At 44.9% G+C, this 20388-nt stretch overlaps 1 protein-coding gene across 4 annotated transcripts in view; it reads left to right on the top strand.

Annotated features, from left to right (window-relative positions):
* Positions 1-418: 418 nt before the first annotated feature.
* PIK3AP1 (phosphoinositide-3-kinase adaptor protein 1) overlaps positions 419-20388 on the top strand; it is a 55497-nt gene continuing 35527 nt past the window's right edge. For 2 of the 4 annotated variants that reach the window (XM_075025886.1, XM_075025885.1), the window contains exons 1-2: positions 2215-2679; positions 8416-8832. In XM_075025886.1, coding sequence (XP_074881987.1) covers positions 2343-2679; positions 8416-8832 — 754 coding nt within the window. In that variant the 5' untranslated portion in view covers positions 2215-2342. Of the gene's footprint in view, positions 513-2214; positions 2680-8415; positions 8833-10962; positions 11014-20388 lie in introns of those variants that run through there. The other 2 variants (XM_075025889.1, XM_075025888.1) reach the window with 2 other exon arrangements.

Genomic DNA, 20388 nt, shown 5'->3' with positions numbered 1-20388 from the left:
GTCTGACTGAAGTAACTGTTGTGAGGAACCAGGAAAATTACTGGTTGTGTTTGCTTCACTGTCTCGCTTTGCTTCTCACCTGGTTAGTAAGCATCTCCCTCTCCTGCCAGGCCCTTGCTAGTTAGGTCTGTTCCCAGATGCTGCGTGACTGCTTCTTTTCAGAGGTATGTGGCTGTCTAGGTGTGTTCCCCTGCATTGTGCCTCCAACTGTCCAGATGACCTGGTAAGGCAGTAACCATGTAAAGAAAGCTGTTTTGTTGTTGTATTGCCCAAGGCAGTAGTGGGAGATCCTGGGATCTAAAAAGCAAGCAAATTCAACTGATTGTGCTACTGCCTGTGAATTCCTTTGCTCCCCTCACCTACTCCTCATAGGTCTTTTCAGTCCTTCCCCTTGGCTGGTTCGTTAAGGCTGCAGGGAATGCTGTTCACCTCAGAAGAGAGCGTTCCTGTGAGGGGTGTGTGCTCTTCCCACTCCTTGCATGGCCAAGAAAAGGTGAACAGAGTTGGCACGGGTGTTCAAACACTTACTGCATCCTATCCTTGTTGCCCCTCAAAAGTACCTAGCAAAAAAGCAATGGCTCTAGAAAGAGCAATCTAGTCCTTTTCTTTGGACAGGAATAAGACAGACCCTTGAGAATAATGCTGCAAATGCAACTGTGTTCACATGCTGCAGTGAATTGAAGGGAGGAAGGTTGTACAGTCAGTTTTGGGCAAGGGGGGATGAAAAGTTCCCTCTATTTCCTCGTTTTGTTCTTAATTCATTACAAGCTGTGTTACTCTTTCCCTTAGGCTATCGTAATGTTCTAGGGCATGAACGGGCTTTTGCCTCCATTTGTCATCTGAGTTTTTAGGTGGAGGTTGCTGTAAAGGTTGCTGAAACAACACGCTAGCAGTTGTTTTACTTAAGTTCCTTTGGGAAGGAACATTAATTTCACTGTAGTGACTTAGGACGTTTAAACCCTAAAGAGGTTTCCTGTGGGCTTTGCATTGATTAGATAAAATACATAGCATCCTAAGTGACACTGATGCATATGGAGAAGACCCATGGGTTCCCACAAAGCAGGAAGCTGACTCTGCTAGCCCTTTGTATGATACTGCAAGGCTTTAAAGAGAGAAAGAATTTAAAAAGCTTATTCCAAGGAGCATGTTGAAATCCTCATCTAACATCAGATGGTTTTGGTTTTAAGTTTCTATTCTGGAAGTTAGAAGATAAAAAAGCTTTACAAGGGAAATAATGTGGAACAATCATTATAAAGTCATATACATGGTTATCGATCTGTTTTATTAGTTCTTAATATAAGCGTATTATTCCATAATAGTCAAAGAATTTGGCTAGAGACTCTAGTTTCCACCTAGTAAATTTTTGTCCCTCACATAAATCCCAAGTGGATTCTGTATTTGCACACTTCTCCAGTGCCCAGTTGTTCTTTATTGTACATTTTCAGGATGATTCAGATGGGAAAGTGCTGGTTTCTGCTCTGCATACCTGGAGTTTCTCATAAGGCTGTATCATCAGGAAGTATTTTTATTATCCTAGTACTTCCTTGTTGTAGGAGCAAACACTGTTTTTGGAAGACAGGCACACAGTTTGTGAGCTTAAAGTAGATTTTGGGTAAAGAAAGATTAGGGGGTAATGAGAGTTTGACCAACTTCTAAGGTAGAGTTGATTAGTAGGAAACAGTTGGTTCCTTGCTGTTTGTAACCAGCTCTGTTCTAACATTAGCATCCATGACATGAAGCTGCACACAGAATGTCCTCTGACTGCTTGAGAGTGACAGTCTTGACTGGGAAACCAGATTGTAAGGGATCTGCTTTTGCTCTGCTGGAAGTGCATCAATGAAAGACTTCACTGGTTCTCAGCAAAGAAATGTTTCTGAATGCAAATCAGTGCACGTGGTTTTTCCAAGTTTGCAAAGGAATAGACTGAATTACTTGGGCAGAATCTGTTGCTTTGTCTTCAGTGACAACGTTAAATTAAGTCTTATTCTCTGAACTCCAGCAGTGTCCTTCCACACTTGTTTTCTCTGTACTCAACAATGAGCGTAGTCCTATGGAATCTGGTAAATCCAAGTTAGAAGACAGCATCTTTTGGAGGAAAATCACAGAACATCAAGCTGCTTCACTCTACGTGGAACAACTTGTTTTTCCTCCAGGGAAAAAGAAAACTCCTTGCTCACAGGAGACAGAAGTCAAAGCTTAAGTTAGGTGTGCGCACAAAGCAGGTTTCGCTTGTTCTCTTCCACAACCATTGCTCCAAGTTTCTTGTCACTAGGGATATGGGGTTTCTCCATCACCGTCACATGTAACCTTTCCTCGTTGTAGCGCCGTTTCCTCGGCCGCCTATGGAATATACGATTGGGGCCCGTGGGAAAACCGAATTTCCCTCTAATGGCAGGAGGATCCCCCCGCGTCCGTGGAAGGCGGTGTACCGAAGGCAGCCGCCGGCGGTGCCGGGCTCCCGCCGCGTGCGCGGCTCTGCAAGGGCGTCGCGGGCCGCCCTCCGGCGCCGAGCGCCCTCCCGCCCTGGCCGGGGGGAGGCGGGGCTGGGCGGCGGGACGGAGCGCCCGGCCGGCGTCGAGGAAGTGGCCACCGGAGGGAAGCGCTGCGCCGCAGTCGCCGGCGATGTGAGGGAAGGGGATCGGCCCCTTCCCTGCCAGCCCCGGACCATGGCGGCCCCCGGTAGGTGCCGCGGCTGCTTGGGCCAGGCTGGGGGCGGCGGGGCCAGGCTGGGGGCGGCGGGGCCGGGCGGGCGCTGTCCCCGGCGAGCCGAGGCTCTCCGCGGCAGCCCAGCCCGCGAGCGAGCCGTCCGGCGCGTTGGCGCCGGTAAGCGGGAGGTGACGGAGCGCCGCTCGCTGCCCGCTGCTGCACGGCTCTGCTCGACCCTGGCGCTCCGCCGCTGGGGAAAGGGGAAGGAAGGTCCTCTCCCCGAGTTTAGCGGGGCCCCGGCGGCTCTTCAAGAGCGGCGGTGGTTCCTTTGTTCGCAGCCAGGCTGCTGCGCTTGCTACCTTATCTTGCTTCACTTGGCTTGAGCTCAGGGCAGGTGCTGGCAGAGCTCTCCTGGGTCTGGAGTGCTCTTCGGTTTGGCAGCTTAGCCCTGAGGGAGGGTGTTCTGTAGAGGAATCTGTGTCTGCTCAGCCTTTACCACCTAGATGTTTTTCTGTGATGTTTTGTAGAGAAGTCAGTTCTTCCTAAATACTGCTTTATCCCACTGCATTTTCATACTTCCTTTTTGGGGTATGACTTGATGCCCCTTGCCACCGCGGCACAATATCACAAGGAAGCTGAGCTAGGTTGCCATCAACGAGAATGTTTTACCTAACGACGCATGGGCTGGTAAAACTGGTTAGGAGCTGCAGGGGGAGAGGGGTTTAGCGTATATTGTGTAACTCTAGCTAGTGCCCAATTTGCAAGTTCCCCTCCCTGCAGGGAAGTGTATGTGTTTTATCTAAAAAAGGAAAAATGTGCCATTCTGAGGGTATGAAGTAACGTTAGTGTTTCACTGACGCGTATCTCCTTGTGATGTAAAAATAAGCTAAATGGAGGCCTCGGGAGACTTGTGGGCAAAACTACTTTTCTCCTTATAAACAGAAGGTGATTTCACAGAGACTCTTAACAGTAGAACAACTTCAGGTTCGCATATCGTAATGCATATCTTGTGTTCCTATCACGTAAGTTTGATTTGCAAAACTTTTATCTACTTTGATTCTGCTATTTCCTCTTGCTTGTTTGAAACACTTTATTTAAAGTGGTTTTCTATTCCAGTCAAAGTGAGAGGTCTCACTAGGATGTTAATAATTATCACTATTACTTTGTTATGCATTCCAGCTAGGCAAAGAATGCATTCATTTCCTCATACATCACTTAAATACAAACACTTCAGACACTGAAATATGAAAGGCACTGAGGACCTCTGCCTCTTGGAAGCGTGCTCTCTTTTAAGAATTTGATTATTAAGACACCTTGGATTGGGTTTCATTTATATTGTAGGCAATCATCTTTCATAGGAAGTGCATCCCTCCTATCAAAGATTGATATTTTGGACTGCCATATTTGTGTATCCTCCATACACATGAATCCCAAAGTAAACTGAGGACAGGCTGTGTAGCGCTTTTTCATTTAGTCTGAATTTGAGGTGGGTTTGATCTAGCAGATGAAAATAGATTTGCTTGCCGCTGCATATGATCATCTGAGTTGGAGTAAAGGATTTGTCTGTTAGTTTTTTACCTGGTTTGTGGGCAATGAGAAGTCATGGTCTGCTTAGGAGAGGGGTGTAAATACCTAGAAAAGCTGTGTATTATTAGAGGCCCTGAATTTTCTTTGTGGGACCTACAAGTACAATGGAAAACTATTTATGATCTGTAAATTGAAAAATGTCAAACCTTTTGGCTTGTAGAATGAAATAATAGGTAGTAACAGTTGATGACATCTGATTCAAATTTGAGAAGTGTTAAGTGGGCAAGATGTGGTCTTACCCAGAGCTGATATGCCAGCTTCCTGCAGTATTCTGTAGCTATTTCAGTGGTAATCCGAACCTTATGATATGGCCATAAACCACTATCCCATGTTTGCTCTGTACTCAAACATTGTCACCTCGCTACTCCCAAACATGGTCCAAAGATAAATCTGATTTGTTTGCTTCTCTGAGAGGGACTATGAAGGCATGATGTAGTCTATCACTATAGGATACTTTTATTTTCTTGCCATGGGCCTTCTGTGATTTTGACTGAATTGCTTTATCCCCTTCCATTCTGCGTGCAGTTTATAAGCTAGGGAAAGCTTTGTATCATGTTCTGTCTCTGTGCTGTTTAGTCTGTGGGCCTTCCACCTCAATTAGAGGTCTTAGGCATTTCTACAGTACTAGTTTGTAATCTCATCAGTCTTGTATCATTGCTGTGTAATGGAGTGTGCAACTAAGCACTGAAGAGGCAGTTACAACTGGAAAGGAGTCCAAAGGTTATGGTTTATCATTGCAAATTGCAGCAGAACAGCACCTGGGTGTTTTTCTATGAAATAAATAGATAAACATGCCCTGCAATATTAATAGTGCTGACATTTTGTAAACGGAAGCAAAAGTCTCTTTTATAGGAATGCAAAACCAAGGTATTGTTAAAATTTAAACTAGATTACACTTGAGAGTGTGAAAGATTTTTGAAGTGGTTGGCTGACAAATCTTTCTTCATCTTGCTATTGCATATACGGTTCATATCTTTCTTACTTGAATTGAAGGCTTCCTTGTGTTTGTTTTTCCAAAACCAGCCTGTCGAATGCATTGTCAAAGCATCCAAGGTCAGGGTTTAAAAGAATAAAATACTCTGTGTTCACCTAGGGATTTACTTATATGTGTACAATAGGCAGAGTATACATTGTGCCTTGAAGTGTGCTGAGTTTTTCTGTAACTGATGCGTGAAGAGTTGTGGGAAAAACTCCCGAAACATTCTGTATTCTCTGTTTATTATACTTTTCCCTGAGGACTGGACAGTAGTTGGTGCTGCAAAGGGAGGTATTTGGTTAGACAAAGAATAGCATGATCCAGGAAAGTGAGTACTGTGTCATCCTTCTTTTAAAAAGGGATGTTGCAATTGAAACTATTTCTAGACTTTTGTTTTCTTTGAAACAGGACTGTTGCTGACTTAAGCTTATTTAGCTCTTCAAGACCCACTTCCAGTATTTTTGCTTATGAACATAGAGAGTTTCCTTGGCACTAGAGGTGGAGTCAGTAATTTTATTTCTTGCTTCTCCTTTTAAAAGCGTTGTTCCTCAGTTTATCCGAGAAGTGTAAAAGGCTATGGCAGTTGAGGTGCGAGGGCCTGAGAAGAGCTGGCACGGCTCTGTTAAGGGGAATGCTGTGCTGGTAAAGCAGTGCTATCTGGGGAAGTGGTACCTTTCCTAAACACTAGGTGAAGTTCCTTCCTACTGGGTGCAGAGGCTACGCTGCTCTGGCTGATGTTGTCTCTGGGGTTATAAATGCTGGCAGGGAACTTGCAGAGAGTCTGTCAAGTTTGCATCTTTTGCCTACATATCGGAGAAGGGAGGCTTCTCAGATACTTAGTGCTCCTACAGTGCAATGCATGTTTAAAATCAATGGCTCCCCCACCCTGTGTCCTCTCCAAGCACAGGTGCTTCCTTTCATTGAAAGACTGGAGAAGGGTCTGTTTGCTAACAGGTTTAGTTGTGGAGGCTGTGCTCTTTTTAAAAATGCACGGTAGGATTAGGTGTTCCATTTTACAGAATGTTAAAATGCCCTAGAGGCCACTGCCGCTTTCCCCAGAGTCTGGAGGTGGGACTTCTCCCACAGAGCGCCAGGGTAGAACTTTAGGAGCCCTGGGCACACCTCAGAGAGTCGCTGCATTGTCTCCTCATCTGATGAGGTCAGATTCAGCTGGATGTGCTGCAGCGCATGGGTAGTTGTGCTGCCCTTTCCCACTGTACTGCATATAAATCAACTTGTGGTACTGGAAGCAGAAGTCTCTGGTACTCCTCCCTTTCTAGGATAAAATAACTGACCTCCTGAATTCTGCTTGGTTTTCCTGGTTTTGTTCATGTGATTCAGTCATCTTTGTCAGGTGATGTTCAGCCAGAGCAGTATTTTGGCAATAGTGGTGTTCTCATTGGTGTGAAAGCCATCTTTTTTTCACAGCAGTTCCGCACTCTTAGCTTAAAGGTCCCGAGGCTTTGGGTCTGTTTGTTTGCTTTATGAGTCTGCTGGATCCCCTCCATTGAGAATGCTGTCTCACAATCCTCCCTCTGGGGTTCAGGAGCTGTATTCACACAGAAACATGCAGCCGTCCTAGTGAATGCTGCTGAAATGCAGTGTCCGTGTTCTCCATAGCTAGGACATTATTCCTTCACTGCTAGAGACTTTCCATTTATGCAGGTAACCATAACGCTATTGGTTGAGCACAGAGCACATCTCCACGCTTTACTTCTAAACTGTACCACTTCTGCTCGACTACAATTTAAAGTTGGTAATTGTATGGTTTAGAGCTGGGGTACTGTAGACTAGACATGATTTCAGCCTTCATTTCTTAATGAAGGTTCTGGGGAAGGTGGCAGAATGGAGCCTTTGGAGGCTATTCAGTTTTGGTTGAATTTTAATAAGGTAACTGCAAAACTGTCATCTTCAATTCTGGTAGATTCACTCTCTGCAGATGCTCTTTTTGGCATGCCAAATTTTAGGCATTGTCTTCTGCTTTAATTAGAAAAATCTGCCTTTGCTTGCTTGCTTCTGGATGGAGATGGTTTGGAAATGTTGACACTTTTAAAGAGTCAAACTGGAATTAGAAGACGACAATTTGCTAATATGATTTGAAATGCTTAGCACTGAAATTTACCATGGGACCAGAGCTGTAATCATCAGCTTTGGGCAAACTTCTTCACAGGTGAATGGAAAAATTAAATTTAGACTTAAAAGTTGTCTTGAGATTAGTGGGAGAGCACTGCATCATGTCATACTGGTTCAATCTGCATGTGATCTTCTTAGCAAGCTGGAAACTGTTAAAAGTGCTTTCATGCCAGAGCACAGAAATACAGGGGTGTGTAGTTAGGAGCTGTCTCTAGAGAACTATGGAGTAAGTCAGTTTTGGCAAGTGTATTTTGTGCTGTGTTATGGCCACCACTATTGTATTAGTTCTTTCCTTCTGAAGAGAGGGTTTTTCATGGCAAAACGGTTGGGAAACCTTTGTATGACAGTTCTGGGGGAACGACTCTAACACAGGCTTGCAAAGTGTCTGAAGCCTGAATGGTAGAGCTGCTGTGCTGCAAGCACTGGGGCTGGTGTACCCTTCAGTTGCATGCATACTTTACAGGCAGTTTGCTTTCTGCTGCAATGAGAGCAAATGTCTAACACCATGGAAGCCATAGTGACTTCCTGTAAACGTTGGGGGACCAACCTCACTTAAATAAAGGCCATTCCTATTTTAGGTGTGCTGTATTCTGTGTATACTCTGCTTGAGCTCGTAATGGTCTGCAGTTGTGTTGCAGAGACCCTATAGTTCCCTAAAATTATTTTACTTCACACGCAAAGGTGAACTCCCCTTTTCAAGCTATTTTGTTTTGGAGGTGGGTTTTTTGTGGTTTTTTTTTTTTCTATCAACATGCTTTAAATCTGTAAATCTCCACATGTGGTTTGTTTCACTTGAAACTACATAGGAAATCCCCTTCTTCATAGGAAGGTTTTTGAGAATGAAAAAAGTACTTATTAGTGGGGTAAATGCAAGCAGGAGTTCAGCCACCCTTAGAATTGCTCTATGGCTGTGAACACTTCACTTTGGATATATCTACTGTTCTTTTGAAGTGTTTGGGAGCTTCTGACATGAATTATAGGGACAGCCCTGTGGGTTTTTTGCTGCAAAGCTGTGGGTCAGTTCTTGCTTTGAATTTAATCCTCCTCCCTGTGATCATCTTGCACCTGTACAGGAGTCCCTAGAGGATATGATGTGCTGATTGTGTATGCAAGTGACGCCACTGAATGGTGTCAGTACCTCCAGAACCTCTTCCTCTTTACTCGGCACGTTCGAAAGCATCGGATTCTGAGCTACCAGCTGGAAGGCGAGTCTGCCATCTCCCACCAGGAGCTGGACCTGTTCAACAGAAGTCGGAGCATCATCCTTTTGCTATCTGCTGAGCTGGTGCAGAGTTTTTATCTCCCTCCCGTCCTGCAGAGCCTTCAGGAAGCTTTATGGCCCCCGTACAAAGTAGTCAAGCTGTTCTGCGGTGTTACAGACTGTGATGACTATTTGACGTTTTTCAAGGACTGGTCTCAGTGGCAAGAACTCACAAATGATGATGAGCCCGATGCTTACCTTGCAGCTGTCAAGAAGGCTATTTCAGAAGGTAAGGTAACAGCTGTGGAGTTGCACTTCCTGGTCAAGGGTTGGAGGAGGGAGATACGTGATCCTGTTTATCCTTGTTTTAACACTAGTGAGGTGTTTTACTGAAATACAAAACTATAGCAAATTGCACAACCCTTGTAAACTAGGAATTTTTGCAAGCCAGTTTTTCTGTGCCTGGTCAATTGGTCCCTAATTCAGGAGAGATTACCAGTGATTCACAGAGAACTTCAGAATTTGGAGGTTATCTTAGGTGCCTGGTTTTGAATGCAAATTGAAAACAAAAACTGAGTATCTTTAAAGTTCTGCCTGTAAATATTGTGCCCTGCAGTTTATTGACCCCAACCAATGGAAAATTATCTTTTCCTTCAGACTTGCATTCTGTCATACCAGAACCAAGAAAAGGTTGTGTAGTACGTATTCTCTAGCACTGTGCCTGAAGTCAGAGATATAACCATAGTGGCAACAGATCAGCTTGTTACCTATGATGGAATGACAGGGAAAATTGGAGAATTGCACTGATGGCCTTAAAAATAACTCAACCAGTCTTAAAGTAATCACCTCATAATAAACACAGAGGACTTACTAGTGCAGAAGTATTAACAGCTGGAGACTACAGAAGCACAATGTACTGAGTTTTAGTTGAGTGTGAACTTTCCTAAACTCTAGAGGAGTGTGTGGTATTCCTTTCTCATAGTTTCTGTTGAAGTGAAGGTGGAGAGCTCTGGGGAGTCATGCTGGTCGGGATGTTTTTATGACACTGCCATACTTAGGGTTATAGTGTTCTTTGTCAGCCTTAGCAGGACTGGAGTCCTGTGGTTGCATCTTGGATTAAGATTTATCTGTATTTAGTAGCATAAATGAGGCAGTGCAGTCTCCCAGTGCGTCTGGTATTGTGCACAGAAAGGTGCTTTATGCCAGGATAACAATGGCTATAATCATGATGACAAATTTATCACAGTAAAAATAAATTTTGAAAGTCAGGATCTTGGCCAAAATAGTCCCCCTGAAAAAAAGATGACTTAAGGATTGTGCTGAAGATGGCGTTCTCAGGTAACCAGGTCACAACAGATGTTTCCTAGTACCTTTTAAAAACTTGCATAAACTAAAGTTTGCATCTCCCTTTCAAACACCCTTAAAACATCTTGGTTTCCCAATGGACATCCTAGGGCTAAAGTAGTCTGGCTCATTGGCTTTCAGCCTTGAAGACAGAAAACAGTGGCTGAGCTTTGGTACTCTGAAAAATAAAACTGACCAGAGATTAAATTAGTGTTTCTGACGCTTTCTGGCCAAAGTAAAAGTTTACTTACTGTTTTCCTCCAAACGTGGGTCTAGAGCATAGCATCAATATTTTATTGATTTTTAAATATGATATTCAAAGTTAGGGAGGTTTAAACAACATCTCCCTGGATTACTGGTGTTAATGATTTCACTTAACATGTCCAAGGACTGTCAGAGTTATTTTAGGCCAGAGCAGGAGTAAGTTCTAGTGTAGCTGAAGTGTGTGTGAGAGTACAAAGGGATGTTGATCCTGAAATCTCTTCCCAGAGCCAGGTCTTGCCAGTCTCTTCTGGCTTGCTGCATTCTGAGTGCACAAAGCACAACATGGGGCAGAAGAAAGACTCCTGCTTCCTGGGCTGTGGGTGGAGTGGGAAGCGTGGACATCTCTGTCCTTCATTAGATGGACTTGCTGTAGTGGGAGGTTTTGTGTAGCCAAGTGGATCCCTACTAGTGAGAGGCTTTCATCCACCTTGCTTTTTTTGGGCACATTAAAAACCAAAGAGAATTTGAGGTGAAGGGGAGGAGTGGGCATGGGAATGGATCAGCTAGAAATGACTCTGAATCAACTTCTTCTCCCTATAGAGAAGCTGTGTTTGTCAAAGGGAAGCACCCAAAATCTGATTTTTATGCTGGGAAAGCATATTTGTTGGCAGTGATGTGCTGAATGCAGAGCCTTGTTAGCTAAAGAGCAGCCTCCACTCTCTTTGATGTCAGATGTAGTCAATGAGTTGTATTAAGCTGACCTGGGTTTCTTCCTCCACTTCAGCAAGTGTTTCTCCACAGGTGAGCTAGAGCTCTCTGCGTACAGCTGGCTGCCCCTTGGCACACTAGGGGCTGTGTGCAGGGGACCTGGGTGCTGGATCTTCCCAGCACTTCTCAGACCCCACCCTGGGAGGGGGCAGAGGTGAGTCTTACTGGTAGCACTATGCTGTGTGTCTGAGCAGCCAGGGAAGTATGTCTTGTGTGCCTGGCTGTTTAGTGGGCTGGCTGCCATACATCTATGGCAAAACTTCTACGGGGTCAGGCGCTACAGTCTGACTTTTCACAGTTGGACATGGAGTCCTTCTCCAGAGGTGTCATCTCTGCTGAAAGTTAGTGTGTGCTGAAAAAACCTGTGCTTTAATTTTATGTAAATGGTGTTTTGAAAAGGAGATTGTGCTTTGGATTTTTGTTGTTGTTTCTACATAACAAAAAAAAAAAAGCTTATTTTTTGTTTTCTCACTTGAACAAGCATATATTGATTTCAAACTTACTTCAGTATATCTAGAACACATTTGAGAGAAAAAATGAGATTAAACCAAACTCATTTGCTGTGGAGTCTGCTGTAGCATTTTCAAATAGTTTGGTACACAAAGATTCAGAATTTCTGAACTTCTGCTACTGTTATGGGAGCCCTACCTGATGTGAGCTGTCAGCTGCATGCAAGAGTTGAGTAATGTCAGGCTGTTTCTTCGTGCACATCAGAGCAGTTGCCAAGGCAAGCCATCCGCTGTCACTCTGACTTTTGTGGAGGAAGAATCTACTTAAGATAGGCTTGTTTCATGGCAAAAGTATTTGGATGAATGTGTCAGATTCTACCTCTGTGTGGGGAAAAAAATGACTAGGTGACCTCTTCCATTGCGTGATTCTACAGACCAGGTTTTGTGAATGGCCTCAAATGCAAATGTTCTGATGCTTCCTCTGAAGAGAAGACAACCCCAGGTGTACATAGTTCCCTTTTTGGGTGAAACTGTGAAAACTTTCTTCTTGGCTGGTAATAAAAAATTAGCATCTGCCTTATAGTTTGGTTGCAGCCAGCCCCAGCATGAGTGACTTAAAGTAAGAGTGCTTGTGACAGCAGACCTTTCCCATAGAGAAACACAGCCTGTGCTCTGCTCCCAGGACTTCATTGTTAGGATTTTAGATGAAGGCTTTGAAGTCAGGAGCTTTTAGAAAGTCTCAGTAAAGTCCATTATCTACAGCAGACTGTGAACTTTTCCTGAGTAAAGCAGCCCTCAATTCCTACAGCGCTTAGCAGAGAAAGTTTATGACCATATTTGAAGTTATTTGTCTGGGTGTCTTCCTCTGGGAAGTACTTCTCTCCACACATGTTCACCAGTACTTCTAACAGCAGTGTCAGCACACATTGAAAAACTAAGCCTGATGCAAAAATGACTGAGCTTCAGATTCCTAATAACTGAATCCTGAGCTAGTGGAGCATATGACACAGGACATGGTGAGGGTAAATAACTCTCCAGAGCCTGTCCACTGGACCTGCTCAGGCTATGCAGTTGCCTGTAGTGCAGCTGTTAGGTTGTGGTTTGTTTAGCGCATCATGGGAACATGACACCCCCAGACATCACACGCTGAAAGCTATTTTAATTTTTATTAGCTTAGTATGAATTCAGAAATGAGGAAGCACTCATCTAGCCTTGTTGAGAACTAGCTGTGCTGACACTGACTCTTGCTCTCTTGTAGATGGGGCATTTTTACTTCTACAGTTTCTCAATCCTGGCAAACTGCAGAGGGCCTGAAGGTTTGCATTTGCAGGCACTCCTGTTATCTGTGGGGAAGTTTTTCAGGCTATGCAATAACTGTGCTAAGGACATGGAAATGCTCAGGATGGTACTGTACAAGCCAGCTCAGTGCCAGCAAGCTATAGTCACCAGCCGGGCTGCAGTGACCGGCCTGCTACTTAAGCCCTCTTGTCTGCCTTGTGATACCACACCATGCTGTGCTGTGTGCACTGGGCAGCTGGGTGTCTGTGCTGCACAGTTGGAGTCAGCAACCTTTCTCTTCCTCCTGTGTTCTCAAAGCTCAGCTGACATCTGTTTTGTATTATGCACATTTCAACTTGTCCAGTTTATTTCAGCCCCTACCTATGTTGTCTTGAGAAATTTCCCATTTCCTGCTTTAAAAGTTGATGTTTCCAAAGCATTTACTAATTAATCAGTGGCTTTGAACTTTCTGCGCCCAAGCAAACTCTTGCAGGGAAAAACCCAGGGAAGTTGACATCTGCTGGAGATTGCTAAGGTGATAACTCAATGTTAACAGCAGCTGTGACCCATGCTATTGAAGGACAAGTGCAGCCTTGGCTGAGCAGAGCTCTCATGCAATGAAATAGACAAGAAAGAAAGATCTGTATGAGCAAACTTCTTGCAAAATAGGAGGGTTAGAAGTGGGTATAAGGAAGTATGTGGTGAATGTGGAGGACAGTGGGCAGTTAGAAGAAAGATGAGAATTTTGCTGGAGGCGTATAGATGAACAAGAGCTGGAATGTTACTCCACCTAGTGAGAGGTTCATCAAGAGATGCCAGAGACTAAGGCAGTGAGCTTTTGTTGGGAGGGAAATGGCATAACAGAATCTGCATGAGCTGTTAACATTCTCCCTCCTGTACATGTCAAGGAATTGAATTAACTTCCTGACTTTCTTCTGTTGCACTGGTGAAACCACAAACGAAACTTGAGAGCATATCACAGATTCGTTCAAGTTGGAAGGGACCTCTTGAGATCATCTAGTCTAACCTCGCTGCTCAGGCATGGTCAGATAAAGCAGGTTGCCCAAGACCATATCCAGTCAGGTTTTGAATGTCTCTGCAGGTGAGGACTTCACAACCTCTCTGAGCAACCTGTTCCAGTGTTTGACTACCCTGAGAGTGACAGCATTATCTTGTGTTCAGATGAGATTTTGTGTGTTTCAGTTTGTGCCCATTGCCTCTTGTCCTGTCAGCGGGTATTATGGAGAAGAGTCTGGCTCCCTCTTTTTCATTCCCTCCCATCAGGTAAACATTGATAAGATCTCCCTGAGTCTTCTTTTCTCCAGGCTGAAGAGTTCCAGCTCTTGTAGTCTCTCCTTGTATGAAAGATGCTGTGGTCCTTTAATCATCTTTGTGGTCCTGTGCTGGACTCAAACTGTAAAGATAAAGTAACCTTGGAATAGGCTACTTGGAGTTTGAGGTCAGATTGGAGAGATGCATAAGATGTTCTCAAGTGTGTCTGAACCCAGGGGGACGAAGTAGTAGTACGCAGGAGGTTCCCTTCAGCCTGATGCTTCTGTAATTATTTGATTGCTAACTTTTGCTCATCGCTGCCATTTAGGGCTAGAGCCCTAAATTCACAATGAATTTTTAAGTTTGGCAGGAGCCGCTCTCCTGTTATTTTGGGAGTTATTGATAAATTATTTGTTCAGTGATGATACATAAATTCCTGTTTGTTATGTATCTTGAGATTTCTGCCAAAAGGCAGGTTTCACCTGGAGTAGCTCATGGGCCAGTAGTCTTTCTATGGAAGGGTGTCAGACTTCGTTCATTTGATTGCCCTGACAAGCTCCATGTTAGGCCTAGGTGTGCTGATGACCTTCTGCTTTACCGTGTAACTATTTCAGGATAGTTTTGTGGATAGGATTGTGGATAAATTTGAACACTCTTTCCTTTCTTCCTCCCCCTTAAAAATATGTTAACTCACATTGAATACTTTTAAGGGCAAGTTTTCACTAGAAACCACGAAAGCCACCAGACAGTAACAGAGCTGCATCCTTCAGCATAGGACACTGGTGATCTTATCTCAGGTGCCTACTACAACAATTAATTCAGGTGTGGGTGCTTCGTACTGTACAGTGGCATTGGTAACTATTCCTCTGACAGCAGCTACTGTATCTGTTGTGCTGTGTCTGTTTCTGGCAGGTAGCACTTCAGTCAGGACTACTCTGTCAGCCTAACACTGAGACTTGCAGGTGAGGCAGTAGTGAAAGGGATGCTGTAAACTGGGAAATGTAACCTCCCTCCCCACAGGTCCATTCTGTCCTGTATGGGAACATGTTCCTACAAGAGGGAATGCTGTAGTGTGATTTCCAGTGCCTGCGTAGTTTGCTGTTGCATGTGGAGGCAGAACAAGTCCTGAATGCTGTAGCAACTCTTCCCTGTGCTGCTTGTTAAATTTCATAAGGCATGGCCATTGAGGAACATTGGATGCAGGAAGTAATCCTGCTAGCAAGAGGCATGACATGGTCAAGTGCTTTATGGGAAAGTTGTGCCACCCCCTTAAAGGATACATCCTGGAAATAAAGCAGCCAAAAAGAGTTCTGCGAGTTGATTTGACAACCCTGGTCATCTTCTTACAGAAGGATCATGAAGCTATGTCAGATCAATGCCTCTATGAAACTACCTCCTTAATATCTGGCCTTTAGAGAAAATGGTGCTTTGGGACCTGTTATATTGGTAGAGAGCTAATGCTGTATCTCTGAGGCTCCAGCTTGTGAGCAGACCCTAGTTCATGCAGCTCTAACTTACTGTGATGTTCCTCTAGCCCTGCTGCAGTCTCTTCACTTGTTTGTATGAGATCCTAGATGAGATCCTAGCATTGTATTTTCCTCCCCAGCTGATCTCTTCAAGCCCTCATACTGAGCCCACGTCCTCACAATGTTCCTGAAGTTTCCAGTCCGATGTACGCAATTGCCATTCTCTGCAAGATCCATTTTGGCCCTTGGGAGGTTCTAGAAACTGCAGATTGGATGTGGATGCCTGTGCCAAGTTTGTGATATCTGCTTGCATCTTCAGAGTCTGTTTGGATATCAGACATACAGTAAAGTAAGAAAGCTGGTGGTAGGAAGGGACAGGAATCAATGTACTAAGGGGACAGAGAAGAGTGAAGCTGGGGACCATTTGGTGTTTACTTCTGGCTCTCAGTGCTCTATGGATGAATATGTTCTGAGTAATCCTGTCTCAGGGAATTACATCCAGCATTTATTTCTGCCAGCTTATTGGAGTGGCCTTGAAGACATGAGGTAGCATGATTATCTGCTGTACTGCAGTCCTCCCTCCCTCCCTTGCTTCTTTTTTTCCCTCTTTGAAGGGGCAAAATTAAGTGTATTCTTAAAATGGTATTTTTCTGTTATATTGTGTTGAAATAGAAGATATGCTTCTTTGATCCTGCTCTTTGAAGAGGAACGGGTGAGGTATTAGTCAGCCCTCTGGGTGCAGTGAGAGTCCACTTCATTATATGGGAGCTCTGCAGCCTGGCTGGTTCTCACTGCCTGTCAAGGAGAGGAAACTGTGACGCTCTTGCACAGGAGTTAAGGTTGAGAGAACATACTGGTAGCATGCCTTTCCTTGCAGATGCTAGTATGGTTATAAATTACTTCATGCTGGAAACACAGAGACTTCAGAGAGCTGGTTAAAGCAATCAGAGAAACCTTAACTAAGCCCCCAAGTGATATTGAGAGAAATGCATGAATGTCCTTATCCATCTGCAGCAAACGAGATTGAGCAGTTGAAATAGTCTTCCTAGCTGCAGGATGGATGCATTGTTTGTCATCAAGGTGCTTCATAAAGTCCCAGTTTATGCACATTAAAAGCAATACTTCACGGCTCATCTTTCATGACAGTATGAGATTCAAGAAGTGCTTGTATAGGTGCATAAGAGCTTTCTAGACAGAGACAGTGAAATGATAGCCTGGAACTAGTAAAGTACAGAAACTGGTGTGGTTAGGAAGCATTGGGCTGTAACAGACCTCATGCACATCGCAAATACTAATCATATTTCTTTGTAGCTTATAGTTCTGATAATCTCCCCACAGGTTGCTTTAAGGTAGTGATTAAGCCTAATTCTAAGTATCTGCCAATGTGAACTGCAAGGCTTTAAAACACCTGCTTAAAGTAAGAGCCCAGTGACCATCACTGATGGCTTCTTCCAAAATTGGAACAGCTGAAGTAATTTCTGCAAAATCTTTGCAGAAGTGTGTGGTCAAATCAAAGATGCTTTACAGAGCAGGTCTGAAGAGATGTGTGGGCAGACTTCAGGTTGTTTCAAAGACCTTTGTTGTGCACTTGAACAGTTGTTTTGCTTCTAGAGTTACATTTTGTAGGATTTTCATGGCTGTTCATTATTACTGCAGAAAGCTTTCAATGTGTTTTTCAAAAGTGACTTGAGAATAACAGTGGATCTCGAGTTTCCTGGGGGAAGTTTCATCAGTGGCACAGGCAGACCTTAGCATGCACTTCTGCAAAAGAGAGTTGTCTGCCTCATTCTTCACCTTTCATCTGGCTGAATGATCTGGTGTGGCACTGGACTGCAAGAGTGGTATTCCAAGAGAAGCTGTTTGAAGGAGAGGGAGGGTGTCCTGGTTTCAGCTGGGATAGAATTAACTGTCTTCCTAGTAGCTGGTACAGTGCTATGTTTTGAGTTCAGTATGTGAAGAATGCTGATAACACTGATGTTTTCAGTTGTTGCTCAGTAGTGTTTAGACTATAGTCAAGGATTTTTCAGCTTCTCATGCCCAGCCAGGGCACCTGACCCAAACTGGCCAACAGTGTATTCCATACCATGTGACGTCCCATCTAGTTTAGGAACTAGGAAGGGGGGGGCAGGGATTTTGGCCGCTCGGGGACGGGCTGGGTGTCGGTCGGCGGGTGGTGAGCAATTGCCCTGCGCATCATTTGTACATTTCAATCCTTTTATTACTACTGTTGTCATTTTGTTAGTGTTATCATTATCATTATTAGTTTCTTCTTTTCTGTTCTATTAAACCGTTCTTATCTCAACCCAGGAGTTTTACTTCTTTTCCTGATTTTCTCCCCCATCCCACTGGGTGGGGGGGGAGTGAGTGAGCGGCTGCGTGGTGCTTAGTTGCTGGCTGGGGTTAAACCACGACAGTCCTTTTTGGCGCCCAACGTGGGGCACGAAGGGTTGAGATAACGACAAACCTGACGAGAGCTTGTTAAAACAAATTTGTTTTAAGCGTTCATTATGTTGATTTATGTATTTTTCGAGTTGTTGCTCTGGTTTTTAAGGCTCTGTTATGTATCACCTCGCTTGTTGTATGTAGTTCCTCTTCTACTGCTTATCATCCGTGGGAGGTGGATTAAGGTTTTCGCTTTGATGTATGGTATAACTCTGGTTTATGGTATGATAAAGTCATCGGCTGTGGGATTAATCCGGTATTTGCATTTAGCATTGTCACCTTTATACTGTGGGAGCCATCTGTGGGAAACTATTAATAATTATACCATTTACCTTTCCTCCATGGAAAACCAGTCTGTGGGTGGGGTACCTTTCTTCCCCTCTCCTTTCTCCTTCAGTCCAGTTACAATGGTGTTTGAGAATTTTGAAAAATTTGAATACTCCTGGAATGTTGGGACTAGCACGGTCCTAGCCCTACTGCTAGGAATTAGCATGCTTCTGAATGTGGTTCAGCTCTCGTTTAAGGTTAAACAGCTGTTTAAGAAGATCACCCAGAGATGTTCCCCAAGGCTAGATAATTATGAGTGGCAGGGTGTGTGGGCTAGCATGGGCAAGTACCTAGGAAAGTGGGCACCTCCAATGTTTTGGAAATTCACCCCTGAACAAGTGCAGGATCCAGAAGAGCTAGTAAAATATTTGGAAGAGGTATGCTGTCACCCCGGCAGCTCCAGAGAGATACAAATCACTGCAACGTGCTGGGGCCTGGCCCATGCCTATCGAGCCCTGTTCAACACCACTCAGTACCCTCAAGGGGAAGAGAAAGTCTGTGGATCTAATAACAAAACGATGAGCACCGCGGCCACCCAAACCTTGGCAACAGGCGCTGCGGCCCCTCCAGCCCCGGCGACGAGAACTCGGGCTACCCAAACCTCGGCGACGGGCACTGTGGTCTCTCCAGCCCCAGCAATGAGTACTGCTGCTACCCAAACCTCGGCGACAGACACTGCGGTTATCCAAAACCCGGTGAGGGATACTGCAACTGAACCAGTGGACCAACCTGCACCAGCATCAGTTGCCCCCGTACAGAAAAAGAAATATACAAAAAAATCAGTTCGCTTAGCGAAGGATGAAGGTGAACCAGGGTCATCACGGGAACCGGAGGAAGAGGCAGAACCAGAGGTAATAACCCGGTCCCTATCCTTGAGTGAGCTGCGGGACTTGCGAAAAGACTTTGGCCGCCGTATAGGTGAGCATATTATCACCTGGCTTCTCCGATGCTGGGACAATGGGGCTAATAGCTTGGAATTAGAAGGTAGGGAAGCCAAGCAGCTGGGATCGCTTGCCAGGGAAGGTGGCATTGACAAGGCAATTGGAAGAGGGACACAAGCCATCAGCCTCTGGAGGCGACTCCTGTCAAGTGTGAAGGAAAGGTACCCCTTTAAGGAAGACGTTATATGTCAATCAAGCAAGTGGACCACCATGGAAAAAGGTATTCAATATCTGAGGGAATTAGCTGTGCTAGAGACAATTCATCATGACCCGGACAACCCACAATTACCCAAAGATCCAGACGAAGTCCAATGCACACGACCCATGTGGCGGAAGTTTGTACGGAGCGCACCATCATCCTATGCCAACGCATTGGCAATAATGGCCTGGAAGGATGAAGAGGCACCGACAGTGGAGGAAGTGGCTCGCCAACTCCGTCAATACGAAGAAAATCTCTCCTCCTCCCTACAAGCCTGCATTGCAGCTGTGGAGAAACTGTCTGAGGATTTCCAGCAATTCAAAGAGGATATGTCCTACTCCACACGTGTACGGACCAATGTCTCAGCTATTAGGAGTGAGCGTTCCTCTGCCCAAGAGAGAGAATATAGAAGGCACACACCGTGAGGTGCCCTGTGGTTTTACCTATGTGATCAGGGAGAGGACATGAGGAAATGGGACGGAAAACCTACCTCGGTCCTAAATGCACGGGTACGTGAACTGCGAGGAAAAACCACCACAAAAGGGGATTCTACCAGGAAAAATGCCGCTCCAGTTTCCAAACAGAGTAGAAGGGCTGATTTTATTTCCGATCCTCTTGAAGGGACTTCTGAGCCAATTTTACGAGAAGTGAATACTGAATACTCTGACCAGAATTAGAGGGGCCCTGCCTCCAGCCAGGTGGAGGAAAGAGATAACCGGGTCTATTGGACTGTGTGGATTCGATGGCCTGGCACGTCAGACCCACAGGAGTATAAGGCTCTAGTAGATACTGGCGCACAGTGCACTCTAATGCCATCAAGTTATAGAGGGACAGAATCCATTTGTATTTCTGGTGTGACAGGGGGATCCCAAGAGTTAACTGTATTGGAAGCTGAAGTAAGCCTAACTGGAAATGAATGGCAGAAACACCCCATTGTGACTGGTCCAGAGGCTCCGTGTATCCTTGGCATAGACTACCTCAGGAGGGGGTATTTTAAGGACCTGAAGGGGTATCGATGGGCTTTTGGTATAGCTGCCTTGGAGACGGAGGGCACTGAACAGCTGTCTACCCTGCCTGGTCTCTCTCAAGACCCTTCGATTGTGGGGTTGCTCAAGGTTGAAGAACAACAAGTGCCAATTGCTACCACGACGGTGC

The sequence above is a fragment of the Buteo buteo genome, chromosome 4 (assembly GCF_964188355.1).
Source record: "Buteo buteo chromosome 4, bButBut1.hap1.1, whole genome shotgun sequence".
Taxonomy (NCBI): domain Eukaryota; kingdom Metazoa; phylum Chordata; class Aves; order Accipitriformes; family Accipitridae; genus Buteo; species Buteo buteo.
Note: the sequence above shows the minus strand (reverse complement) of the source record. Positions and strands in the feature narration are given on the sequence as shown.